Raw genomic sequence first — 27,113 nt, 5'->3', positions numbered from 1 at the left:
ATAATGAATTTTAAGGATGTTAGGAGCAGAGGTTTTGATTTGAGTAAAAACAAACTAATTACTCTTTGTAATTCGAAATGGCCGACCTTTGATGTTGGATGGCCCTCAGAGGGCACTTTTAGCCTCTCCATAATTTGGAAGGTAAGGGAGAAGATACCAGAACAGTCTGGCTATTTTGATCAGATTCCTTATATTCTTGTTTGGCAGGATTTGGTAGAAAATCCCCCTGCCTGGTTATCCCCCTTTCTTCTCTCGACAAGACGTCTTGGCCCTGCACCAAGCTGATGCCTCTCGACCCAAGCCCTCAGCTCCTTTTCACCCGGTCCTGGCCAATAGTACAGACTCCCTTCTCCTTGCCCTTAACCCAACCTCGCTACTGCCCGATCCAGATCTGGAAGCCCCATTTCATGATTGTGCTGAGGTTTTGGCCCAAGTGCATGGAGTAAGAGAGGATTTGCAAGATAAGCCTCTGTCAGATGCGGAGATTGTCTGGTTCACCGATGGAAGCAGCTTTATACACCAAGGACAGAGGTATGCAGGGGCTGCAGTAGTCTCAGAGACTGAAGTAATCTGGGCTGAGTCCCTGCCTGCAGGAACTTCAGCACAAAGAGCGGAATTTGTGGCTTTAACCCAAGCTTTAAGACTGGGTAAGGATAAAAGACTGACAGTTTATACAGACAGTCGGTATGCTTTTGCCACCACCCACATACACGAGGCAATAGACAAAAAGAGGGGCCTCCTTACAGCAGAAAGAAAGACTATCAAAAATAAGGAGGAAATATTGGCACTCCTGGCTGCTCTTTGGGAACCAAAGAAACTGGCAATAGTCCATTGCCTAGGACACCAGAAACCTGTAGATCTAGTGTCCAGGGGCAATCATCTGGCTGACCAGACTGCCCGGGAGGTGGCTTTATCTTCAACTCCAGCTCTAGCCCTCCAACTCCCAGACCCAGGATCCAGAGTCTTACCACCGATCCCAGGGTATACGGAGGAAGACTTGCAATGGATTGAGAAACTACCTATGGTACAGCTCCTTGATGGATGGTGGAGACATTCCAGGAGTCACATAGTACTCCCAGAAAAATTAGGGATGAGGGTGTTACAAAAAATTCACCATAGTACTCATCTGGGAGCCAGAAAGATGCAAGACTTAATAAGACAAACTGGACTATGAATTAAGGAAGCAACCGTTAAAATTGATCAGATTATTTCAGGTTGCAGAGTATGTCAGCTAAATAATGTAGGGAGAAATCAGCAAAATTTAGGGGCAAGACAGCAAGGGGATAAGCCAGGAGCCTATTGGGAGGTAGACTTTATTGAAGTAAAACCAGGGAAGTATGAATATAAGTAGATACCTTCCCAGGATGGGTCGAGGCTTTCCCCACTAAAAGGGAAACTGCACAGATAGTGGGTAAGAAGATACTTGAAGACATTTTACCGAGGTATGGCTTTCCAGTAATGATAGGTTCGGATAATGGACCTGCATTTGTCTTGAAGGTAAGTCAGGGACTGGCTTCCATACTTGGGGCAGATTGGAAATTACATTGTGCCTTTAGACCTCAAAGTTCAGGACAGGTAGAGAGAATGAACGGAACATTCAAAGAGACCCTGACCAAATTGACCATGGAGACTGGCGCAAACTGGGTAGCTCTTCTCCCCTATGCTCTGTTCATGGTTCGAAACTTCCCTTTTAAATTAGGACTTACCCCCATATGAAATAATGTTTGGTAGACCTCCCCCTATAATACCCAATCTTAAAGAAAATCTTGTTAGAAAAGAAGAGGATGGTGATTTTGAATTTTTGTTTTCACTCCAAGCCCTGCAAAGGGCTCACCAAGAAGTCTGGCCCAAGCTAAGGGACCTGTACAAGACAGAACCACCTCTGGTGCCTCATCGCTATAGACCAGGTGACTGGGTATTTGTGAAACGCCACCGGCAAGAAAATCTGGAGCCACGATGGAAAGGACCCTTTCAGGTCATCCTGACAACACCCACCGCCCTCAAAGTAGATGGAGTAGCTTCTTGGATCCATTACACCCATGCCAAGCCAGTGGATCCATTTCCAGACTTCATAGAACCCTTGTCCAAAACAGCTTGGAAGATTGACTGGACCAAGAGTAGTCCTTTAAACATTAAGTTATGCCGCCAAAATCAATAATAGTTATGGGCAGTATTTGGATAGGGACTTTGTGTGGGTAAATACCTATAGTTGTGCATTTCCACCTAATGGTGTTAAATCAGGAAAGGGAGTAAAGTGAAGGAATTTTTCCCCTTGGTTGATAACCCTGTTTTTTGTTTTAGCTGGACCCTTAGGCCTTTGTGCGATTTTAACTAGATAGATCCAAGATTGGATCTAAAAGTATCATGGAAAGTGGGGAATGTTGTGCCAAGATTGTTCCAAGATTGACCCCCCCCCTTGTTTAGGGCCCATGTACCTGAACCCCAGGTGGTAACAGCTTGGTGCTCAGTGGTTAGACACCTGAGCTCTGATTCGACCAGTGGTTTGAGTCAAATAGCCAATCAGGTAATTGTACTTTCCCTATAAAAGCAGTGCAAAGTTCTTGCTCAGGGCCTTTTCAGCGTTGCCGGCTGCTGGTACATGGAGGCCCGAGTCTAGACTCGTAAATAAAACTACCCCTGCTCTTTTGCTTTGACTGTGGTCTCTGGTGGTCTTTTCGGGGTTCTAGGAATTCGGGTACAACAGGATAAACAAAATTAATCCCATGAAAATATTACATATGGATATATGTTCATGTACATGTATGGCTGTATATTTAAGTTTTATGTATATGTGTACAGATAGTTACACACATACATGCAGTTATATGTACAAATGATATGTGCATAGAAACTACAAAAGATACCAAAGAAATCAAAAGACTGATGTTAGCTTGGAAAAGTATTTGCAAAGTATGGAAGATAATGACCAGTACAATGATATGTAATGGCCACTTGTGCCAAACACAAGGTAAATACTCTGGATATTAAAGATGAGATCTGAGGATCAAGGTTCAAAGCCAGCATGAGCACAAAAGGACCTGAGACTCTTATCTCCAATTAACTCTAGAAAATGAGAAGTGGGGCTTGGTTCACTTTGAGCTGAAGAGCTCAGCGACAGGGCCCAGGGTAGGGTGGTAGCCCTGAGCTGAAGAGCTCAGGGACAGGGCCCAGGTGAAGTTCAAGCCCCATGACCCACCAAAAAAAAAAAAGTAAAAAATACCAAAAATCGGGGCCAGGAGTTTGGCCTAGTGGTAGAGTGCTTGCCTAGCATGCACAAAGACCCTGGTTTGATTCCTCAGTACCACATACATAGGAAAAAGCCAGAAGTGGTGCTGAGGCTCAAGTGGTAGAGCTCTAGCCTTGAGAAAGTCCAAGGACAGTGCTCAGACCCTGAGCTCAAGCCCAGGACTGGCAAAAAAAAAAAAACAAACAAACAAGAATGTGTTTATTGAGTTCCTTCCTTTCTTCCTTCTTTACTCTTTTCTTTCCTCCTTTTTTCCCTTCTCTCTTTCTATTTGACAGTACTAAGGTTTGAACTCAGAGCCTCCTGTTTTGTAGGCATGTACTACACCACTTGAGCCATGACTCCAGGCCCCCCCCTTTTTTTTTTTGCTATTTTTGTATCAGAGCCTCTTGAACCTTTCTGCCTCTACTAACTTCAATTTGTGAGAAAAGTTATCTTTTCTATCAACCATTAAAGTTGATACAAGTTCCTGCTTTGGCTTGGTGGCTTGGCTCTTTTTAAGGAAAAGAGGAACTGCTCTGGGATAAGAAATGATTTGTAAGATGTAAGGTTTTGTCTTAAACTGGTTTCTCTTGCAGATGGAATACAATAAGCCCCAGACTGTTCAAGAAATAGTAGAGGATATGGGTATATTTTGAGATTACCTGTGAACTGTTCATCTCATTTCAAAACCACCTTATGTCGATACCTCTGACCCTATTCAAACTAGCCAATCATGAGCAGAATGTGAACCTGAGCTCGACCAATCGGAGCAGAGGAACAGGGCCTGCTGCATTAAGAATAAATACTCCAGCAGATTGCCTGTTTTATGTGCTTGCTTGCCACATTTTTGGCTTAGATGTACCCGTCCGCACATAAGTAAATTTTGCCTTGCTGAGACAATTCTTTATTTTTGCATCTATCGTTGTGACTTCAATGGTTCTTGGAGAGCGTATTTATAATAAATTTATAATTCTTCTGCTCTCAGTCTTCTAAGTAGCTAAGATTACAATAAAGAGCCATTGGCATCTGGCTCTTCACTGAACTTTTTAAGTTATTAACATACATTAGCTATATAAAAGATCTCTTTGTGTCATTCCACACACGTATACAATGTATTCCTATCAATCCCTCCCCTACCTCATCATTCTCCCTTGTTCCCTATTTTTCCTATTACAATTTCAATAGGTTTCTTTGTTATACTTTCTTTCTCTCTCTCCTTCTATGTATGTATGTATGTATGTATGTATGTATGTATGTATGTATGTATGTGCTTTTTGTCAGTAGTGGGGCTTAAACTCCAGGCCTGAGCTCTTTTGCTCAAGGCTAGTGCTCTACCACTTTGAGCTCACAGCACCACTTCCCTTCTTCTGGTAGTTAATGAGAGATAAGAGTCTCATGGCATTTCTTGCCTGGGCTAGCTTCGAACCATGTTCTTCAGATCTCAGCCTTCTAAGTAGCTAGGATTACAGGCATGAATCACCAAGGCCTGTCTTCCTTGCTCTGTTTGCAATACTTGCTGACAATCTTTTTTTTCAACAACATCCAACTTCTTTTACCTTTGTTAGCCCAATCCCCTGCTCACTTATTATCACACTACTAACATCAGAAACTATTTAACATATACTTTTGATTTATGGTTGGTGAAATCTGCAGGTGCAGAAACCAGGGTTTGGTCCGTAATCGAGGGCAGTGAGGGAGGTCATCGTAAGCCAAACCCTTGGAGACCATGTGAAATGAGGTTCATTGAGCCGCATTGATGGTGTTGTGACAGTAGCCAGCAGCACCACTCCACGGGTTCTCAGGCACCCAGGAGGAACAAGAGTGCTGCATGACACATCCAGTGGTTCCCACTAGACCATGAGGCCTTGTCCTCTCCACGGTGGCTCTTTACTGCCCCTCCATCATCGCAGGAGATGGAGATGTATGCCTAGCCTCTCAGTGTCATTTCTGGTATAGACTGCCTGAATCCGTAGAAGAAACACCTCAAACTTGTTTCCTGTAAAGCATTCCAGTTCAAGGTTGATGAAGCTTAAAAGATTATCCAGGTATGTTGCTAGGCACGATTAGTTCATGCCTGTAATCTTTACTCAGGAGCTGAGATCCAAGGATCACTGTTCAAAGCGACCCTGGGCAGAAGATCCAGAGAACCATTCTGAAAACTGTGACACTCACCTCCAATTAACCTCCAGAAAACACAGACGCTGTGGTTAAAGTGGTAGAGTGCTAGACTACACTATTCTCTAACCCTGATTAAGGTCTTGGATCCCAGTAAAGGGAACAGTTAAAGGATGCAGAAGCTAACTCCTAAATCCTCAATAAATCAGTTGTCAACATTCTAGATGACACACAGGCCTGCTGCTATGCTTTCTGGGAATTCAATGACAAACTCAAGTGACTCAAGTCAGAGCAATAGGATCACTAGACAAGAAGGGCAGAATTGCTTTCCTTACAGACCCCTAGCATCCAGGGGTTGCCCAATCTAAGTCATGCAGAACAGCCTAGTAAGCTATCACCCCATGCATCCAGATCCTAGGGAATACTGCAGACTTTCTGAAAAGGCTGTAGTGACTGAATGGGCACATTCAAATAAGGGCTTTTAGCTGACAGTCATCAGTGGCATTGTATCATGTGTCCACCCCAGCCACACCTGCTTAGAGGAAGACCACACACTACCCATCCCTCTCCCAGACGAAGGCACTGAAGGAAGCCACTGCATGCATTGAGCGTGAAGACTGTATTAAACACTCCACATTTGAGGAGGGAGACGTCATCAGTGCCCAGCCAATGTACTCACACACAAAAAACAGGCTTGCGGTGCACAGGCTGCAATTCCTCGTGAGAAAAATGGACCTCACAAGGAACCAAGTGAGCAGCATGGCATGCATGGCTGACCATCAAACGGCTAAGATGACAGTGTCGTGGGCAGTGGATACGCTGGCCTGAGACATTCATCCCTTCTGGTCTGTGCTGGCAGGCATGACTGACTAGAGACACTGGCTTTCGGGGAGGCAAGTCTGTCCCAGGGTGGTGATAGTGTGAGACCCTGCTCTCATGGACAGGGTGCCTGGGGCCAATGGGGCTGGTTTGGGGTAAAGATGCCCCGGTGTTCTTTACTTGGCTTTGTTGTGGGTAAGGAGGAGCCAAGTGGTGGTGGGAATATCCAGCTGTGGGGGCCGGAACTTCATGTAAAGTTTTCTTAGATGCAGAAGGCTCCTGTGGAAGGCCCAGTTTTTCCTCTAGGATCCTTCCTACAGTGCTCATAAGCATCTGTGCTTCAGGCACTCCACTCTGCCTGAGCGTTCTGCTTGTGGATAAGTCTTGCTTCTTAGTATTGGCCGACTGGATCTTGGGGTTTTGCTGGCAGTCTGCCTGACTTTTAGCTTTAGAGGAAAATAATGCCATAAAAAAATTCTTGATCCGATTTCCAAAATGAATCTCTGGAGGATGCTGTTCTTTCTCTGACGCAGATAGGGAAGAGTTCTTCCTTGCACTTCTTGCTTTCCTGACCTGGGCAGGAGAGTTCAAATTCTGTCCTTGCGAGGGCCTTGTTCCTGCAGGCTTTGCTTTCTGTATTCTGGGCCTCTCACAGCTCTTTGCTTCTTCGAGGCCATGAAACACCTTGCTGTACCATGGGCCATCGGTGATGGAGGTCTTAGGTTCTTGCTTTGTGCTGTGCCCTCCCGTTCGTAATGGAGAGCTTGACTCATAGATAGTGGACGTGCTGCTTCTGGAAAAGTTCTGTGAGCTACTCAGAGAACTCTGTGAAGCCAGCACGTTGGTGCCAAGCAGCACGTCGGGTCCACATTCTTGCAGGAAGGTGTCAGCGTCGCAGTCCTGCAAGTTATCATCAAAAGGTGGACTTTCACTTGGACTGCTAGATTCTGCCTGGTCTTTCAGGCATGAACCTGGTGGATGCCTAGCAATCGAATTTCTGGAGGGTAATGGCGTTCGAGTGGTCCTCAGAAATTCTAAAAGGTTCAGATTTTGTAAGTCTTTGTTGACTGACCAGTTAGTGGGCTGTCTCTCTTCCACCTCAGCCATTTCAACGGGATCTTCAGTCATGTCAGATGCAAAGATCTCTCGTATGGACACACAATGGCAGAGGCTTTCTTTCTCCTGTGTCTCACATATGCCCATTATTGGGCTGGTATTTGTCTCTGGACTGCTTCCCTCTGATCCTGGCACAATGTCCTGGTGCCAGGTACTTCCTAAAAGGCTGCAGGTTTTGGAATTGGAGAGCAGTCCCTCTTTTTCTCCAGGTGGAGAGACCACTGAGGGATCACAGTGGTGACTACCCAGTGTTGTGCTCAGGGTTTCACGTGGTGGTGCTTGAGGAGGCTGTGTGGTATGACCTGATTTTTCCCTCCCTGGCATTTTTGGCAATTTGTCCAGAGCTTCTCCCTGGAATGCATCCCCCTTAGAGGTGAGATTGGCCCTGAAGTCACAACAGGCCAGGTGTGGAGAAGCTTCCTGGGAAATGGGCACAGGGAGAGCCTTTTTTAAAGTAAGGTGATTTATGGGCTTGAGTATCTTTAGGGACAAGCCCCACTTATGCTTCACCCAAAGCTTCTTGATATGTGCCTCCAGCAGCTGTTGGCTGGCAGCATCCAAGAGGAAAGCCTTCTGGGAGGAGCTCGTGCAGCTTTCCCTAGTATCCAAGGATGCTTCTGTACCAGTAATGCTGGAGCTGGAGTTTTCAAGGGGGGCCAAGGCATGGTCTGTTGAGCCCCTGGAATGACTAACATGCAAAGGGACCTTGTCCCTGTTGATCTGATCCCATTTTTTTATTAAATGGGCTCTTAGGGCTTCTCCTAGACTATTCATACCTGAATAAATTGGGGGAAAATATTCAGAATCACTATGTGATGATCTCATCACATCATTTTCTAATTCTCTCAGCGTGTTAGCTTGCACACCATCTGCTGAGCAGCTTTCTGCATCCCTGTCCAGTTGTGTGGCTACCCCAGTGCTGTGATGTTCCAGGTCCTTTCTGGAGTTCCCCCATTGCTGGGATGCAGAGCTCTCTGAGGTTCCCCTCTCTTGCCTTCTGCAGCAAACGTCTACATTCCTGGAGTTCTGTGAACACCCTGGCTTGTCCTCTGCCTGGTCTGTTACTCGGGATTTCTTCCCAGAAAACACCTGGATCTCACAATTTCTTTTATGGAGGTGCTGGATGAACCTCTCTTGGAGGTGGTTTTCCAGCTTTTTCCTCATTTCAAAGGTGATGAATTCACCCGGAATCTTGATAAAGTCTCTCTGGTGTAAGAGGCCCTGATCTTGTGTAAAGGCCTTGAGAGACTGATTGACCACAGCGGGTAGAATTCTCTGACTTTCCAGGTGCTTCCTGGCAAGGTGATGTTCTAGGTGTTGGACAACAGGTGGGACTGTACAGGAATTCACTGGAGGTGAATGAGAGGATAGGACCGGCATATAGGATGGGACATGGGCCTGAGCTTGGCTGTCAGCCAGTGGTAGAGGCTGGGGCCAGGTCAAGGCAGGAGTGTAGTTTTGTGATTGGCTGAAGTGCTGCAGTAAGGGCTGGGGTGGAAAGTGCTGTGGAAGTACGTTATCTTGGTCTTGTGTTGGCATGAAATTATAGAAAGTATTGAATAAAACAGAGGGTAAGACTAGTGGCTGCCCAGACATTTGGACAGGAGCCACCAGGGACTCGTTGTGCAGAAAGGGAAGGCCCCAGAACAGCTGGCTGCATTTCTGTAAGACCATGGGGAGAATCAGCTCCTGAGACTCAGGGAGCTGCTGGGATTCTCCCTTGGTGTTCCAGAAGGCCTGTGGGATGGCCGCGTCCTGGGCCCTGCCCAGTGACTTCATCATGTTCCCCAGAGAATCCAGAGGGTGTTCTTTCTCCTCCCCAGCGTTCTCCTTAGCCCTCTTACTAATCACTACCTCCAGCAGCTCCAGGATGTCAGAGTTGAGGGCTGGGCTAGGAGAAGGCACCTGAGAGCTGTTGGTTGGAGAGCCGCTCCGTGGGGTGCTTTCTGGTGGAACTTCCCTGAAGTCAGATGGAAGACCCGAGTTTGAGTCATGGCTGGGTGGAGTGCAGGCCACAGGTGGAGGAGAAAGAGAACGGGGAGAAGGATGTTGTAGAGGAATCAACAGCTCTGGAGGCTGAGGCGCAGTGTGGTGTGACTGTGTCTCAGCAGGAACTGAGGAACATGTCTGGACTGGTGACAAGGCAGAGGCCAGAGGCTGCAAGCCCTCATGTGAAGGAGCTGGGGAAGCCTTTGGGGATGCAGTGCTGGAGAAAGCGTCCTCTTCACAGTGTCCAGCTGCCGGGTGGGCTGCAGCAGACGCTGATTTGACAACTTCACCTAGGGTGTCTCCTTTTAATAAGTGCCTGGAGCTGCTGTTGTCACTGAGCTTCCCTAGGTGGCTGCAGGAGACAGAGACAAACTTTCTTCAGCATCTGATAGGCCCAGGAGGATGGGCAATTGTGACTACCTGCTGTCTACCTACTGAAGCACACCCTGCCATCTTTTACACAGCCCCTAGACTTCTCTGTATCCCACATCTTCCTATCAGTGCCATCCTGTGCCAACCCGAAGTCTTCCTCAACCCCGAGATAACCCCATTCTCTAGAGAAGAAATGCAGGCTCAGTCACAAGAGGAAAATCCTTACCTGGTAAGAAGGGAAACTAGATCGTGAATGTCCCCAAGCTCTTCCTGAGTGTCTCTGCAAGCTAGAAACACACACTGTGGTTATGGCAGACATGGGAGAACCCCTAGATTTTACAGGAGGGGGAATGAGACATTCCTTTGTTAGAGACCATGGAAGATCCACTGGATCTCAAATTTTTATTCATGGCCACAAGGCAGGTTCCAGTGCTAAGAGGGCTTAGAGAGGGGTAGTGCTTCTTTATTTACAAGGTGCTTTCAACTCTGCCAAAGTATGGCCTACAGAAACTCTCTTGAATCGGAAGGAAAAGGATCTCATGCGTATTATAATTCTTAGGGATGTGAGTTTGTCCACACTGGGACTTGGAGGTCACACCTCCCTATCTAGGCAGGCTTGCCTCAGCCTCCTAGCCCTCCTTTGTGACACACCTCCCTCTCAAGGAATGCTGTCTCATAGTCTCTTTAGTTCCTCCCCATGTGACAGACCTCACTCTCCAAGGAATGTTACCTCACTTTGCCTTTTGGCCATTCCTCCCTTTGTGACTCATCTCCCTATCAAGGCAGTGTTACCTCACACATAGCCTCTTAACTCCTCCCACTTTGTGACACACCTCACTATTGAGGCAGTTACCTCACAGCCTCTGAGCCCCTCCCTACTTTGTGATGAAGCATATCAGCTTCATTCCAAGGGGATTTCTGATTACTTTCCTTCTAAAGGCTACCCAAAAACTGACATCCTTGGCATCCTGGCTCTGGCTGTCAGAGTCAGAGATCTCCCCTTGAGACAAAATGCAGAACTTACCTTTCAGAGCACTTTTATTCTTTCTCCTCATCTGGCCTCTCTTCTCCACATGATGCTGAGAGATGAGAGAGACAGGATTTAGACCTCTTTTCTCCTTTCCCTAGACAAGTTCAGATACGTGCTGTTCCCGGATAAAATGCTGCTCTCTTCCTTTGTCCCTGCATTGTCTTTCCCCATATTTAGTGTGGCAAATTATTTCTGCTTTCACAGGACCACACACCCAGGTTTCCAGGTTCCCCCAGCTTCCTGTTTTTTGCATGTTGACCTTAGCCTCTGCTGGGAGCTTTGTGTGGGCTTGGAACAGCCCTGTAAGCAACCTAACACTGGGTAAAAATGTGGTACTCAGGTCCTTGGTGTGACATGAGGTTGAGAGTCCAAGTCCCCTCCCTCTCAGGAGCTCTGCTCTGGGATGCTGAGTTTCAGGGTTTTGGCTTTCTAAGGAATTGCACTTTGAAATCTCCCTTGAATCTATCATTTTTCAGTGAATACATTTCTATACACTTGCACACCACCGAACATATGTGTGAGTTGTAAGCTAAATCTAGCTTCCACATATAAAGGAATACATGATCTTGTCTCTGACCCTGCTTAATTCATTAATTTTTCCAAGTCTGCTTTCTTCACAAATTGTACAGTATGATTCCTTCTAATGGATGAGTAAAATTCCATTATATATGCATATATATGTATATGTCCATCTTTGGGTGGTCTGTCCCTGGGGTTCTTACCTTCCTCATCTTGTTCTTTCGCACAGGAGTGGGTGAGGGTGGATTTCCCTTGAAGCAGGGCAGGAGCAGTAGCAGGAGGAAGAGCCCCACTCCACACACAATGGCAAGGGACATGTCCATTGCCAAGGTGGTGAGGTCGAGGCTCAGCCAGGGGATAGCAAGGCTTTTCAGTGAAGAGAGGGGATTCTCCATCATCTGAATCGCACTATTGCTCGTGAGCAACTGAGCTCTGGGCATTTCCTTTGGCAACATATAGTCAATGAAGGCTGACATCACAGAGGCCTGCTTTGCAGTAAGTCACAAAGGGGGAGGGGTGATGCGTAACAAAGCCCTCCCCCTGCCTCTAGCTCAGCACTTCCTTCCCTCCTGGGCCTCTAGATTCCCACCTCCAAGTTCACCTGCTTGGCCTGTGAGAGGCAGACCTCAGTCCATTTCTTGAGCCTTCCCCCTTGAACCCAGACATTAGCTGTTCTTGCAGATCACTGTTTGAAATCTGCATTTTTCATAGTTTTATACATTTTTTTCTTAGCTCTGGAATGTGTTGTTTCACTTGACTTTGTAATTTCTAGATCACCTCTGTGTGCAGTTTCCAACTTTCCCATGTAACTGGAAATTCAGTTCTCTGAATTCAGTATCAATTCACAAGTAGTAAGATTAGTGTCAAGCAAAATAAAGGTGTAATAATTTGCAGGGAACTTGAGAACTATTTGAGCTACTATGTGAGGAAGAATAGCAGTGGGAAAAGGACAGCTGTTACAGAGAGGACCAGGTTGCATGGACTTTCATATGGACTTCAGTGCTGAGTCCTGGCATGTAGCCGAATGGTGGGTCTTGGGCCTATTTCTAAACGTGCTGCCCCGGTCTCTGGAGATGTATTCCTTCAGTACCCTGGTAAGCTAGCTCAGGATAAGACAGTGATGACTTTGCCTGGAGTAATAAAAACCATCCTGAATTTCCTGCTTGGCCTGTGAGAGGCAGATCTCAGTCCATTTCCGGAGCCTTCCCCCTTGAACCCAGACATTAGCTGTTCTTTGGAGATCACTGTTTGAAATCTGCATTTTTCATAGTTTTATAAATTTTTTTCTTAGCTCTGGAATGTGTTGTTTCACTTGACTTTGTAATTTCTAGATAACCTCTGTCTGTAGTTTCCAACTTTCTCATGTAACTGAATATTCAGTTCTCTGAATTCAAGGTCAATGAGATCAATGTCTTAGAATAAAGGAAATAAAGGTATATTCATTTTCAGGGAAAATGAGAAGTACTGCTATTGTCTGGGAAAGAAGAGAGTTCTGGTGGATAGTGAAAGAAGGATAGCTTTTATAGAAAGACCCAGCAGCATGAGCTTTCTAATGGACTTAAGTGCTTAAGCCTGACATGTGGCCGAATGGTGGTTTGAAGTCGTCTGGTTTGTAAATGTGCTGCCCATTAGTGTCTGGAGGTGTATTTCTTGTCCTGAAAGTTCCTTCAATGCCCTGTAAAGCAAGCTAAGGAGAAGTGGGTGATGACCTTGACTGAAGGTATACAAATCTTGAATTTCCACTCCTGGGGAATGGAATATGTGTCGGTGGTGTGGGGACAAAGTAAGAAAGAATAAAAAAAGAATGCTGCCTTTAATAACCCTGGGTAACTTTGCTGGGTGCTATGTCTCATGCCTGTAATCCTAGCAACTCAGGGGGCTGAGATCTGAGGATCACGGTTCAAAGCTAGCCCATACACTAAAGAACTTGAGACTTTTATTTCCAAAAACTGGAAATGGCAGTGTGGTAGCCTTGAGCTGAAGAGCTCAGGACAGCACCCAGGTCCAGAGTTCAAGTCCCACGACTGACAAAATATTTTAGGTAACTGAAAGCTTCCTGGTTATGAGCTAAAACTTCACATGTCAGCATAGTTAGATGCCAGTTTCTGTTAAATTTTCCTTCTTTTTTTTTCTGTTGAATTTTCTGCCCTTTAAATTTTACCCACCAATTTCTTTGAAAGGGGTATTGTGCGTGTCTGAGTGATTCCTACGGAAATGGAATAATGACCTACATGACTTGCTGTCTCACAGCTGGCATCCCAGCTAAGTAGGAGACAGAGGCATAGGACTGAAATCCAAAGCTGGTTTCAGAAAAAAAAAAAAGGATCAGGAAAATTACTGAAAAGAAAGAGTTGGGCTAATTCTAGTTCTGCCTAGTAAGTGTGAGATTCTGAGTAAAAAATCACTTATTGCCAAATAAAGGTCCTTTAATAAAAAGGTAGCAAGGAAGTATTGCTCTGTTTTCTTCACAGTCCCATCATCATCATCAATTTTCTCATTTAGTCTAGGTTTTTGTGTGTGTTGATTTTGAACTCAGGGCCTAGGTGCTGTCTTGGAGATTTTGCTCAGGGCTAGCATTCTGCCACTTGAGCCACAGCTCCACTTGCTTCTGCTTATTTCATAGCAGCTAGCCTAGTGGATAAAAAGGTCTACTACCCTGTGGTTTTGCTTTCTCATAATAACTAGTGATATCTCATGAAGTTATACATCTAGTCGGGTAAAATACCAATTAATGTCCCGTGCCATTTTAAAAGTAGGCTTATTTTAACTTATTTGTCTTATTATCTTTTGCCAGTCCTGGGGTTTGAACTCAGGGTCTGGGTGCTGTCCCTGAGTGTTTGTGTTCAAGGCTGGTGCTCTACCACTTGAGCCACAGCTCCAATCCTGTGTGTGTGTGTGTGTGTGTGTGTGTGTGTGTGTGTGTGTGATTAATTAGAGATAAAAGTCTTGCATGCTTTCCTGCCTGGGTTGGCTTTGATTTGTGATCCTCAGATCTCAGCCTGTTGAGTAGCTAGGATTACAGACGTGAGCCACCAGCGCCCCACAGTTCATAAGTTTTTATTATTTAGTGATATAGCGCTCATTTCCCAGCTGGAATAAGCACTAGACAAGCCTTTGTTCTATGTAATTATTTTCTTCAAACCTCGGTAGTTAATTCTGCCCTGACCTCTCGTTCTGAATTCACATACAAGTTTGCTAATATTTCAGTATTTTGTAGTGCACAGACATCCATCGCGCAGCTCCCAGTTCACTCCCTAGACAGGAGCAGATGGGGAGCCAGCAGTCTGCTCGGCACTTCCTCGCGGTCTCCACCAGGGGCGCTCGCGGCCCCGCGCCTACCGCCGGGTCCCGGGGCTCCCCCGGCTGCTGGGGGCTGGGAAGGCGTGCCGGGGCGGGAGCTCGTCTCAGGCGCTCACCTCCCCGGAGTCGCGCGGGCGGGCGAGGACGGCCACGAGATGGGCGCCGCGGCGGGGGCCGTCCTCGGGGTGCTCGCGCTTCTCTCCACGCAGCCCGGGAGCCCCGGCGTGGCCGGACGCCCCCGTGAGTGCAGACCACCTGGGGGTGGGAGGGCGGCGGGCGGATCAGGCTCGGACTTGGACTTTTAGGGCTGTGGTGGCGCGGGGGTTCGCGGAGTCAGGAGGGGACATTTCCTCTCCCAGTCCCCCTCCACCCCTGCTCACCAGCTGGGTGGTTCATTTTCAGCAGTGTCTAACGGTACCGTCCCGCTGCATGCGTTCACCTTTGCCCCTCTCTTTCTCTGTTCCGGGCTTGCTTGCCTTTTTTTTTCTGGGTATTTATTTATTTAGCTTGAACTCTGGGTGGATTTTTATTTTTTTCAAGGTTTTATTAACACTGATTTAAAGGAGAAAAAGCCTGCCCGGATCCCAGCTCTTCTAATATGTCTGTGCTGTGTTGTCTGGTTTATTGCGCTGCTGTTTCTGGAGTTTTCTGCGTGGGAGCATTCATTTCTTAGTTCAAGCGCCAGGACTGGCAGGGGGAAAAAAAAAAGGAAGAAAGAAAATGCACATGGGGTAAACGTTCTCTGCCAGTTAGATTTTAATTTTTGGATGCCTTTTATGCAAGTTAAAATGTTCTCAAAACTATGTGATGTTACCAATGCACCAATGCTCTGATCCAAAAATGGAAACACTAATGGTGTAATGTACTCCACGCTACAGAACTTGAGGTGTTACTTAAGTACAAGTATTCCTGTAGTGTTCCTCTTGATTTAGTCTGAAAAATAAATTCATGAGCTCTAAGAAAAAGCTCATACAGGTAATACCTAATCCAGATCAATTCTTGAAATATCCTTGAATTAATGCAATGCCCCGAAACCACACATATGAATAATTTATAAATACATTCCTAAAATAGGAAATGGTATCTACAAGTGGAAACAGAACACTTAAAGTTGGATATTGCTCTTTCCTGGGTATAAAGTCTTACATTTGTTAATTAAAGCCAAGAACAGTGGGGATGACTGTTTTGAATTTATTCTGGCAAAGATACTACCATATTTGCTATTAGAATGAGTAACTGACACATTAGAAATCCCTTTGGACACCTCTTCCATTGTCATACAGGGTTGGACTTTGAAGGTATCATAGTTAAGGAGATAAATCTGGTAAAGTTAAGCTCATGGCATGCACTGTAGTTTACCACCTGGAGTGGTAGAGATAAAGACAAAGATGATTCCTCCTGTAGTGTATATTTTCAGCCATTTGTGAAGGCACAGAAGTTTGTGAGCTCGGTGGGGCTAAAGGGTTGAAGAATTATGCCAGGTTTCCAAGGACATTGCATTCTGCCTGTAAGAACTAGAGTTGGGGTGTGAAGTATGAAGACAGATTGGGGATGTGCGTGCAACATGCTTTGTGGCATGAATACAGCCTTGGAATGGATGGGGAAGTGGCTTCTGAGACTCACCAGTTCTCAGGGGCCTGGATGGTGCAGTCAGCTACCAGGAACACTGAACGTTGTAAACATAAACCGGCTCCAGTCTTAAGAGAAGTGGTCCCTAAATATCTCCAGGTTCTCCTGATGTTTTCCCGGGTCTGGCGACAGAAGATCCACTGGTAGGTGGGCACTGAATGTAGACACCTGTTTCTTTTCCAAACTATGCCTGGGCATGCAGCAAGAGGTATCAAAGTCCATCTGCGGGGTAGTTTCACAGAATGACTTCCATTGGGATGTGTTAAGGAATTAAATATATGGATTTTTTCATTCTCTGTGGCAGATTTTTTTTGCCAATTCTGGAGCTTGAACTCAGGGCACTGTCTTTGGGCTTTCTCAAGGCTAGCGCTCTACCACTTGAGCCACAGCACCACTTCCAGCCTTTTCTGTGTATGTGGTATAGAGGAGCTGAACCCAGGGCTTTGTGCATGCTAGGCAAGCACTCTACCTCTAGGCCAAACTCCCAGCTCTCTGTGGCAGAATTTTAAGTCTCACTCAAAAGCAAATACTTAAAGATCCCATTAATGCAAGTATGTATACACAGAATTAACATGCCAAAGAAATGAAGAGAAACGGCAATTTCTTTGGGAGCTATGCTTAATGAAAAAACTGCCTGAAACTGTATTTTACTTGAGAGGAAAAATACAATAAGTAGGTATAGAAGGGTGTCAAGGGTTTAGAAAGTTCAAGTCTCATTTCACTTAGTTTGGACAGATAAATCAGTTATATATTTTTTCTGTCTATGGAAAGTTTCACTTAGGTTTGGACAGATAAACCAATTATATATATTTTTTCTGTCTATGGTAAGTTTCAGATTTTTTTTTAACATACTTGCCACTTCATTGTAAAGTTTTTGTACAGAGAAATTCAGTCATATATATATATATATATATATATATATATATATGCATGTATGCTTGCACAAGTTGAATGAAAATGTAGTATGGCAACTCATTATTCAAAATCCAATGCATTTCTAGAAGCTTGTAATTCACATTTGAGCATGAGCTTCAAAAAAACAATCCTATTTATAATAGTACCACAAAGAATAAAATATTTAATAAATTAAAGATGTGCAGGTTTGTATGCTGACTTATGAAAGACAGCTGAAAGAAGTTAAAAATATTCCCAAAGAAATCTCATCTGTTTATGGGTGGATGATTTAATGTTGCCAAAGGTATTCCTCCAATTAACCTACAGATTTAATGTCAGGACTACTAAACTTCCAGTAGGTTTTTTTCTTTATTTGAAAAAAGCCTTAAACTGATATTAACATTCATATGGAATTTCTTTTTAAAATTTTTACTTTATTGTCTGGGTGATGTATAGAGGGATTACTCCTACATTTGTAAGGTAGTGAGTACATTGCATCTTGAACATTATTACCTCTTGTAGTTTTTTTTCCCACTTTCCCTCTCTCCTCGTCCCAAGTTGTAAAGTTCATTTTCTGTCGGGGTCCTTCGTCCCCAGTCCCTCTTGAGGAGGGATGGGGAAAAGCACATCCCAACCAGTCCAAGCCGCGAGAGGAGAGGGCCCACTGTCCTCCCGCACTCAGCCTTGCTTCCCCGGAGCATGAACAGAAACGCCACGCAGCTTCATCAAGGCAGGAATCTCTCTCTCCAAAAAACCCCTCCTTATATTGGGTGTGGGAGCCTATCAGCACAACAGGTGGGCAGGATAAAGAGGTCCACTTGTTTACCCCTACTACGGGTCTCAGCAGAAAGTTATTAGAATGGCATTACTCGGCCCCCAACATCTCCCCCGTTTTTATCTTAAAAAAAGACAAAACTTAGTATATGTGGGGCTACCACCATATTAGATCGGCTGTGCCTGTCTTAGGTGTCTCCAAGCTCATTAGTCTTCTTACCCGTCATGGGATCACCAAGTCCTTTTTACTTGGCTAGGTTGATAGCTACTTGGCTCCTGTCTTAAGTTGATAGGCTAATAGCTGGGACTTTCCCGTCTTTGACTACCAGCCGTCTAAGCAAATCAGACCTGAGGGGATGCATCTATTTCCATGGGAGCAAATGCCTGTCGCATTAGCATTCACTTTCTGCATTGACTTTGTAATATGTCTATTGCTTGCCTACAATTTTAGTGCATAAAAACTAATCCAGACTGATCAATCCCAAAATAGTGTCAAGATAACAATCACCAAAGTGAAAATATTGTAACAATTGTGCACATAATTCCAGTCCTCACATGCTGACTAATGGCTTCTGAGATCTACAACACAGTATTCAAATCATTTTCTGTAGAAACTGCAGTGGCAAGGGCAATACTCGCAGCAGTAAGGGCAGGAAAACACCAAAGTCTCTCTTACTGATGAGCGGAAAAGCATTCTCCTCCACCTGTACAGGCACTAGTATATACTGAGTGGCTCTGACTACAGAGAAAATAGGGAAACATTCCAACATCAACTAAGAGAACAACATTCACACAAGCCATAGGGAATAGCGGGGCAATGGAAAAATTAGGAGTCTTCCAGTCCCCCCCTTTTTGTTTTAAACTGTCCAAAAATGACTCTGGTCCCTTCATTTTAAGGGGGTTATGGGCGAAGATCCATTTTCTGTAACTTCTTCATGCTGACTCAGGGGCGTCGTCTCTGTATTTCGTCAGGGACTTTAAAAAGCTTTAGCCTGTTTTCACTTATTCTGAACCCAAACACAGGCTTTCTAAATCACTACCATCAAGCGTCTCTGTGCTACTTTTCACCTGTTCTTAAACTGTTTACTCCCGTATAGACTTAGATTTACCATTCACACACACATTCGCGGTCGTTCCAGTCTGAACCCATTTGGTTCTATTCTAAAATCTCTTTACACACATTCGTTCCCTTTCATACACACATTCGCGGTCGTTCCAGTCTGAACCCACTTGGTTCTATTCTAAAATCTCTTGAAAAATAGAAAATAGGCCTCGCCCTCCGCGAGGTAATTTTTTTTTTTTTTTGACATTAGAAAATAGGCCTCACCTTACTGCTCTGGCCAGAGACTCCCGTGAGGTTCCTCCCTTCCTGGGACATTGCCTCGTCCTCTGAGAGGTTCCTCCCTTCCTGGGACATTGCCCCGTCCTGAGAGGTTCCTCCCTACCATACCCGAAGTGACCCGCGCTTCGTGGTGATCTGGGAATAATTAAAATCCCTTTCACTCACACACACACACACCCATTCACTGGTTTAGTCTTTGAGGAGTTTTCTTTCTCTTTCTCCCTGTGTCTTTCTCTTTGTCTTTTTTCTCTTTCCCTGTGAGCAATTTCAGCCTGCGTTTTCCCTGGCCTTTCAGTTCCTTTTTCTTTTTCTTTGCATTATCTTCCTTTCAGCTTTCTCGGGCCTTTCAGTCCCTCCTTTTTCGTGTTTTCTTTCAGGCTTCCCTGGTTTTTCAGTCTTTCCTTTTTTCTCTTTTTCTCCCTCTTTCTCCTTGTCTTCCTGTCTTTTTTTCCCCCCGTCTTTTTCTTTTTCCCTGGTTGTTCAGTCTTTTTGTGCCTTTCAGGTTTTCTCTGGTTTTTCAGTCTTTCCTACATGTATCTCTCACTTGGCTGAACTCACAGTCGTGCCCCTTTCATGCCTCTTTCGTGCCCTACATTGGCTCTTTCGTGCCTCTTTCCTGCCCCAGGTTGGCTCTTTTGTGCCTCTTTTGTGCCCCACGTTGGGCGCCAATATGTCGGGGTCCTTCGTCCCCAGTCCCTCTTGAGGAGGGATGGGGAAAAGCACATCCCAACCAGTCCAAGCCGCGAGAGGAGAGGGCCCACTGTTCTCCCGCACTCAGCCTTGCTTCCCCGGAGCATGAACAGAAACGCCACGCAGCTTCATCAAGGCAGGAATCTCTCTCTCCAAAAAACCCCTCCTTATATTGGGTGTGGGAGCCTATCAGCACAACAGGTGGGCAGGATAAAGAGGTCCACTTGTTTACCCCTACTACGGGTCTCAGCAGAAAGTTATTAGAATGGCATTACTCGGCCCCCAACAATTTTCAACATATTGCCTTGTGAAAATCACTGTTATGTTGGTTCACCCTTTGTCCTTTGTCTCATCATCTTGTTTTTTTCCCCTTTCCCTTCCCTAATTCACACAAAGGAATAAATGTATATATTATACACTAGGAACCAAAGTCAGATACAGTAATAACAGGGGATAAACCATAAGGGGGAAAAAGAGAGGAAAGAAATAACTTCACATAGTATACCTGGGTTGGTTCCATGTCACTGCTATGGTAAATAATGCTGCAATGAACGTGGTGGTGCTGGTAACTTTAGATGTCCTTGTTTCTGGACATTTGGGTAAATGCCAAGGAGTGGGATTGCTGGGTCACAGGGGAGCTCTATGTTTAGTCTTTTGAGGAATCACCATACTGCTTTCCACAGTGGTTAGACAAATTTACACTCCCACCAACAGTGTAGTAGTGATCCCTCTTGGCCACATACCCGCCAGCATCTGTTGTTATTAGATTTCTTGATCGTGGCCCCTCTAACTGGAGCGAGGTAGAATCTCAGAGTTGTTTTGATTTGCATTTCTTTTATGGCCAGAGAAGTGTCTATTGGCCATTCTTATTTCCTCTTCAGAGAAGTCTCTCTTTAAGTCTTTAGACTACCTTTTAATGGGATGGTTGTTTCTTTGAGGATTTGTTTTTGAGAGATTCAATTGTTTGAGCTGTAGGTTTATTTTGGATATGAGGCCCTTGTCTGTGGTATAGCTAGTGAAGCTCTTCTCCCACTCTGTGGACTTTCTACCTAACTTGCTAGCTATGTCCTTTGCCATATAGAATCTCTGCAGTTTAATGCAGTCTCATTTGTTTAACCTTTTTTTTTTTCCTTCAATTTGTTGTGCTTCGGGGCCTTTATTTTTTCTGGGCCTTTATTAAGAAAGTTTCGACCTGTGCCAAGGAACTCTAGTGTATTTCCTATTCCTTCCTGTAAAAATTTTCAGGGTATCTGCTTTTATCTCAAGGTCTTTGATCCATTTGGAATTGATTCTGGTACAGGTGACATGTAAGGATCCAGCTTTAGTTTTCTCTTTTTCTTTTTTGCTAGTCCTAGGGCTTGAACTCAGGAACTTGGGGGCTCTCCTTGGGCTTTCTTAGGGCTAGTGCTTTACCAGTTGAGCCATAACACCTAGGGCTTTGTGCATGCTAGGCAACCATTCTATCACTGGGCCACACTCCAGCCCCTAGATACTTCTTATGAATTATAGCCATTTGATATTAGCCCTTATATTTTCAAAGTACAGATAATGTTTAGAATTATATGAGTTCTAATATATTAAGGAAGTAGCTGAAAAATTCACTTTTGATTTTCTACTTACACAATCAAAATATCTAGAAATGTGAGGTTATTTCCCATCCTTCTTATGTTTTTCTATATACCGGTAAGGTTTTTCAGTTCAATATTTAAGTTTTGATTCCTAATCTTAAAAAATACTTTTCTATTCAATAATTAGATGCTGGTTTTATTTTTATTTGCCGGTATGAACCACTCATTACTTTTACAAAATAGTTGTTATTCGAAAGAGAATCATACAAACTTCCAGTTAAGCAAAACAGATGTAAATTCTCAAAACTCATCTGTAGTTATTTATTTCATGACTCGTACCTATGCTCTAAGCTTAGTGGCTATTCACATATCTTGTATTTGCGTGGAGAAAATGCCATACGAGGTGGGAAACTAGGCATTACTTTCCAACCTTGTGGTCAATAATGCCCCACAGATAGGTTCAATTCTGGTCAAACTTGAAATACTTACAATCATGGAAATCAGCAAATGCTACACATCAGATTTTAATTCTCAGGGAGAGCTTGCTATTATGCAGTTACTAGCATATCTCAGTCAAAACTGATGATTGCTGCAAATTCAAGCATTTTTTCTACCTGTTAACTAACAATGAAGAGAGATGAGGATGTAGAGGGTAGGAACAGTTTCATCGGTGTATGTTAACCTGTGTGTGATGATGATTTTTCTTGTTCTTCAGACAGTTGTGATGCTCCACTGGCCTCGGGCTTGCCTCGGCCCTCCTTCAGCAGCAGCTCAGAGCTGTCCAGCAGCCATGGGCCTGCATTTGCTAGTCTAAATAGGAGAGATGGTGAGTCTGCCATTGTCAATCCACCCTCATCTCCTTCAAAGAATCTATATTCTTAGTTATTTTCCCTTCTTCTAGCTGAAAAACTAACTACATAACTACTAACTACATAACTAAGCTATATAGCTCAACTTTTATATAATGTCCATTGAACATGCATGCATTTGAAGTTAAGGAAAAGATTAATCATATTATCATTTGCTGGCTTCCTTCATGCTTATAAGTTTGTATTTATTTTGTTTTAATATCTTCACCCTGTACTAAATGACAGTAAATGTTCATGAGGGAAACTGAAAGAAAAGATATATTGGAGTCATATATTATTTCCAATTATTTCATTCTGTTTTAGTTGTAAAATATTTCCTTTAAAAAAATTCTATGAGATTAGTCAAGTGATCTGGTCATAAAAAATAACCAAAACTAAAACCAATAAAGGCATGAGCCAATTTCAGAACTACTGAGGAAAGTAACGAAGGTAACACATGATGCCTCTCTGGGATGTGCTTGTGGTTGGGAGATGCCCAAGTCCCAGGATGTACCTCAGTAGGGAGAAGTCCGCAATCCACCATTGAAAATAAGGATTCCTGTCCATCCTAACCTTGTGAAGGAAGATATAGGCTCACTCTTTGAAAATGTATTAGTCTATTCATGCTAGCCTAGTATTACTGAGTACCTTGCTTTTCCTATTGACCAAATAAGAGTTTAGTAGATTGACTAAATGAATGCAGGGAGACTCACAGATTCTGTTACACTCTCTATTTGTTAAATTTTATTTTCTCTCATATATTTTTAATTGTAATTAATAGAGGGCTTACGTTTATATTCACCAGATAGAAGGTGCAGTACTTCACATGCATTGCTACCCTTTATCATGTTTTTGTCCCCATTTCCCTTCCCCAACCCTTCCCCTGTTTCACTCTCTTTTAACCTACCTTTCTTTCTTTCTTTTGTTCTTTCAAGTAGATTACAAAGAGATTTCAATTTCTTACTTCTCAGTTATGAGGACAATGCATCTTTTTCATATATATATTATTTCATATATTTTTATTGTAATTAATAGAAGGGTTACATTATATTCGCCACATAGAAGGTGCATTACTTCCCATACATTGATACCCTTTCTCATGTCTTGGCCCCATTTCCCTACCCCCCTCACCCCTCATCTTGTTTTCCCCCCTTCCCTATCCAATTTCAAATAACCAAATACACATATATCCAATATATCAGATAACAAAGTGAAACACTGTAACAATATGAGATAACCAAGGGACAGCAAAAGAGATGAGAGATAACATAGTACATTAAGGACAACAATCACTCATTATATGGCTCCTTCATTCTCCATTTCTCCCTTCCCATTCATACCCTGAAGCTATGTAGCTCAACGTTTATTTAATGTCCATTGAACATGCCTGCATTTGTTCGCCTTCCTCCCTCTATTCATGTGATTCCCTTTTATTGCCTCCCCTCACCTATTTCCCCTTCCTGATATTCATTTTATTGAACAGTTCATTAGTTGTTCAGTTGAGTTTTAATGGGAAAGTTAATTTTTTTATGCATGATGAATGAGCTTAGGAACTGCAACTTAAAGTTAATGCTGCCGCATGTGAATTAATTGTTAGAATAACTACAGAACTGAATATTTCAAAGATCATGGATTAGTAATAGCTTGAGTTCATTGTGCCCATGTGCCAAGCACGGGGTCTTATTAATGATCAGAAAGGCTGGTGGAATTCCTTGGTACCACATACATAGAAAAAAGCCAGAAGTGGTGCTGAGGCTCAAGTGGTTGAGCTCTAGCCTTGAGAAAGCCCAAGGACAGTGCTCAGGCCTTGAGCACAAGCCAAGGACTGGCAAAAAATTAAAAATTTATATCTCTCCATGAAACAAATATCAGCTAAAGTTACATTTTCAAAACAGTGATTTCTATTCTAGTGGTCATTCTAATGTCAATCTAATATCTCAACTTCCTAATGGCTTCCAAATGATTACAGTAATCAAGTAAGTCCTGAAGTTAGTTTAAAGAGGTTTAGGGGTTGTGTGTTCTGTTTCTGACTTGTAGAGACAGAAGAGTATGGGTTCCTTGATTTGAGCCTTGGGTACTGTAGAGGCTATAAACACTAGGAGGAAAAAAATCCAAAGTAAAAGTTCAACTTACTTCCAATATATTTAATTAAAACAACTCATGTCTGACATATCATTATGATAGTAACAGGTCAGTATTATTTAATGTAGAATTCAATATTCCTATTCTTTTCTTGTGATTTTCCTAGAGTTCCCGTGGTTAGAACAGATTATATACCAGCTCTAGTTTACTTAAAGATGTATAGAACAGATAGCTCCTTGGCTGTATATAATCTTTGGGAAAGCAATCCTTTCTTCCCAACTTGTGGTCTGAAAAGTTGCTGGAGGAACAAATAAGTCTGTCAGCTTGTGAAGTATTCCAGTGACTGCCAGCAAACACTTGGACTAGTCTAGAACAGTGTTTCCTACTTGTTTAACCCTCACATCTAGAAATGTTGCATATGGATCATGGAAATTGATTCCTAAGAAAATAGAGCTAAAGCAAAGATTTTTACTCCCCACAAAGTAGACAAAGATGCCTCAGGGTTAAGCCCAGAGCTTTCTGGGCAGGAGCATGCAGAGGGCTGCCTGTCTCTTCCCTGAAGACACCCATGATCTCTAAGGGAAGGCCCTGTTTCCCCTACCCTCTTCCCATTTGCCATATCATGTCCTAGAACTCTAATGAGTCTTTATGGGGAAAGAAAGCCATGTAGCATCAGTGTGATTTGTTTTGTTTTGTGTTATATTGATGTGATGTTATGTGAGAGTTGCCTGCCAAACTTCCTTGAGCTCCAAGCCAATATTTAGAATATCAGGCCAATATTTATATATTTCATTTTTTTGCCAGTACTGGGGCTTAAACTCAAGGCCTGAGCACTATCCTTGGGCTTTCCCTCAAGCTAGAGCTCTACCACTTGAGCCATGGCACATGGCACAATTTCCAGCTTTTTTTTTTTTTTTTTTTTATGTATGTGGTACCAAGGAATCTTTGTGCATGCTAGGCAAGCACTCTACCACTAGGCCAAACTCCCATCCCTATTCATTTTCTCTTTTTAGTATCTTATTTAGTTTTAGAGAAGGCATGTTGTACCCTGGCACATGTAGATAACATTGCTAAACCAGTGTACAGCAGCTTCCTCACCTTTAGAGGCCTGGGTTTACCTGTGGCTGTAGTTCCTGCTCAAACAAACTACTCCATTTTTTCATTTCTGTTCCCACAAAAAGGAGCTGGTGGCTGGACTCCTCTTGTATCAAATAAACACCAGTGGCTGCAGATTGATCTTGGAGAGAGAATGAAGGTTACAGCGGTAGCCACCCAGGGAGGGTATGGGAGCTCCAACTGGGTGACCAGCTATCTTCTGATGTTCAGTGACAGCGAGAAGAACTGGAAGCAATATCGACAGGAAGAAAGCATCTGGGTATGTCCCTCTGTTGTTTCTCTGTTGAGGAACACGGTATGTCAGATTGTGAAGTATTCCAGTAACTGTGTGTCTTGCAGCCTATCTGACCAACTATTGAAACAGATCTTCAGAAGCATGAAGGAAACAAGTGGCATTTAAAAATACTCTGTGCAGGGGCCAGGAGTTTGGCCTAGTGGCAGAGTGCTTGCCTAGCATGTACAAAGGCCCGGATTCGAGTCCTCAGTACCACATACATAGAAAAAAAAGTTAGAAATGGTGCTGAGGCTCAAGTGGTAGAGCTCTAGCCTTGAGAAAGTCCAAGGACAGTGCTCAAGCCCAGGACTGGCAAAAATACTCTGTTTATACTTGATTTATGAAAAAAGTAAGGCAGAAAAATTTAATAATGTACAGAATACTGAATGACTTCTAATTAGCTCTTTACATAGAATGATGTCTAAATGATGAGTTATTCACATTCAGCCTATTGTACTTTGATTCTGATAAACAGCAGTTTGTGTTGCATTGGTATTGTCTCAGCAAGTAAACTTCTGTTATCATCCTTCTGTGATCTCTGATTAGGGAAGTTTGTAAGAGATCAGGGACACAAGTCTTGCCTTAACATGAACACTGGTCTTTGTGGAGCACTTTTCATTCCTGGGCTATATGTACTTCACTTTGGGACTCCTAGGCATTGTGGCTACTTTAAATTATCTTAAATTATCAGTAGCATATTTTAAAATTTTTTTCCATATATTTTTTATTGTAATTAATAAAAGGGTTACATTATATTCACCAGATAGAAGGTGCATTACTTCACAAACATTGATACCCTTTCTCATGTCTTGGTCCCCATTTCCCTCCCCCCACCCCCACCCCTCATCTTGTTTTCCCCCCTTCCCTATCCGATTTCAAATAACCAAATACGTATATATACAGTATATCAGATAACAAGGAGAAATACTGTAACAATATGAGATAACCAAGGGACAGCAAAAGAGATGAGAGATTACATAGTACATTAAGGACAACAATTGCTCATTATATGGCTTTTGTTTCTATATCCTGGAGGTCCTTTCATTTAGCATCATACTATATGGCCTTATGTATCTAGGTTTTGTTCTATTGTAAATCTCTGCTAGGAGAGCCCAAAGTTTCTACTGCTTATGACAAAAGTCAAACTAATTCTCTTCATAGAGTAGAAGAGTTGATAGTAGGCAGTGTAAAAAATTGTCTTATTAAAACTTAAAAATGACAAATTAAAGGTATGTTGCAAGAACGTCTTAGTAAATTGTAATGGAAGTAGAACTTGGGAGATGTCCTTGCATGGAGGTTTAGTTGTGTATTCACCTGTGCATTTCTGGATACCTGCATGTGTTTTTGGTCTTAACATTTTCTATTTATTTTAAAAGATACACTAGAATCTTCTTTGACTTGGATCAGTGT

General features: G+C 43.4%; 1 protein-coding gene and 2 long non-coding RNA genes across 3 annotated transcripts in view; 1 reads left to right on the top strand and 2 right to left on the bottom strand.

The window, feature by feature from the left end:
• LOC150065233 (uncharacterized) overlaps window positions 1–27,113 on the bottom strand; it is a 256,479-nt gene that overhangs the window by 202,748 nt on the left and 26,618 nt on the right. The window lies entirely within an intron of this gene.
• LOC150065234 (uncharacterized) lies at window positions 5,190–26,459 on the top strand. The gene is made up of 3 exons (XR_016534936.1): window positions 5,190–5,271; window positions 22,099–22,209; window positions 25,495–26,459. It is a non-coding gene; the product is annotated as an uncharacterized LOC150065234 (long non-coding RNA).
• Window positions 5,942–11,618, bottom strand: LOC150065235 (spermatogenesis-associated protein 31A6-like). Its single transcript, XM_090329790.1, has 4 exons — window positions 11,390–11,618; window positions 10,662–10,716; window positions 9,864–9,924; window positions 5,942–9,617 (listed from the first exon to the last, which is right to left on the bottom strand). The coding sequence occupies exons 1-4, from the start codon at window positions 11,582–11,584 to the stop codon at window positions 6,017–6,019; spliced, it is 3,912 nt and encodes a 1,303-aa protein (XP_090185916.1). The 5' UTR covers window positions 11,585–11,618; the 3' UTR covers window positions 5,942–6,016.

This window comes from Megascapheus bottae, chromosome 3 (genome assembly GCF_031878675.1).
Source record: "Megascapheus bottae isolate mThoBot1 chromosome 3, mThoBot2.hap1, whole genome shotgun sequence".
In the NCBI taxonomy this organism is placed as follows: Eukaryota; Metazoa; Chordata; class Mammalia; order Rodentia; family Geomyidae; genus Megascapheus; species Megascapheus bottae.
This window is presented reverse-complemented; position numbering and strand designations above follow the sequence as displayed.

Bases quoted from the DNA above. Each gene is read 5' to 3' on its own strand.
- LOC150065235 (XM_090329790.1), bottom strand. From the start codon at position 11,584: ATGATGGAGAATCCCCTCTCTTCACTGAAAAGCCTTGCTATCCCCTGG. The intron at 10,717-11,389 runs GTAAGAACCCCA...CTCATCTCTCAG, and splicing joins GAAAGAACAAGATGAGGAAG to CATCATGTGGAGAAGAGAGG. The intron at 9,618-9,863 runs GTAAGGATTTTC...TGTCTCCTGCAG, and splicing joins CTAGTTTCCCTTCTTACCAG to CCACCTAGGGAAGCTCAGTG.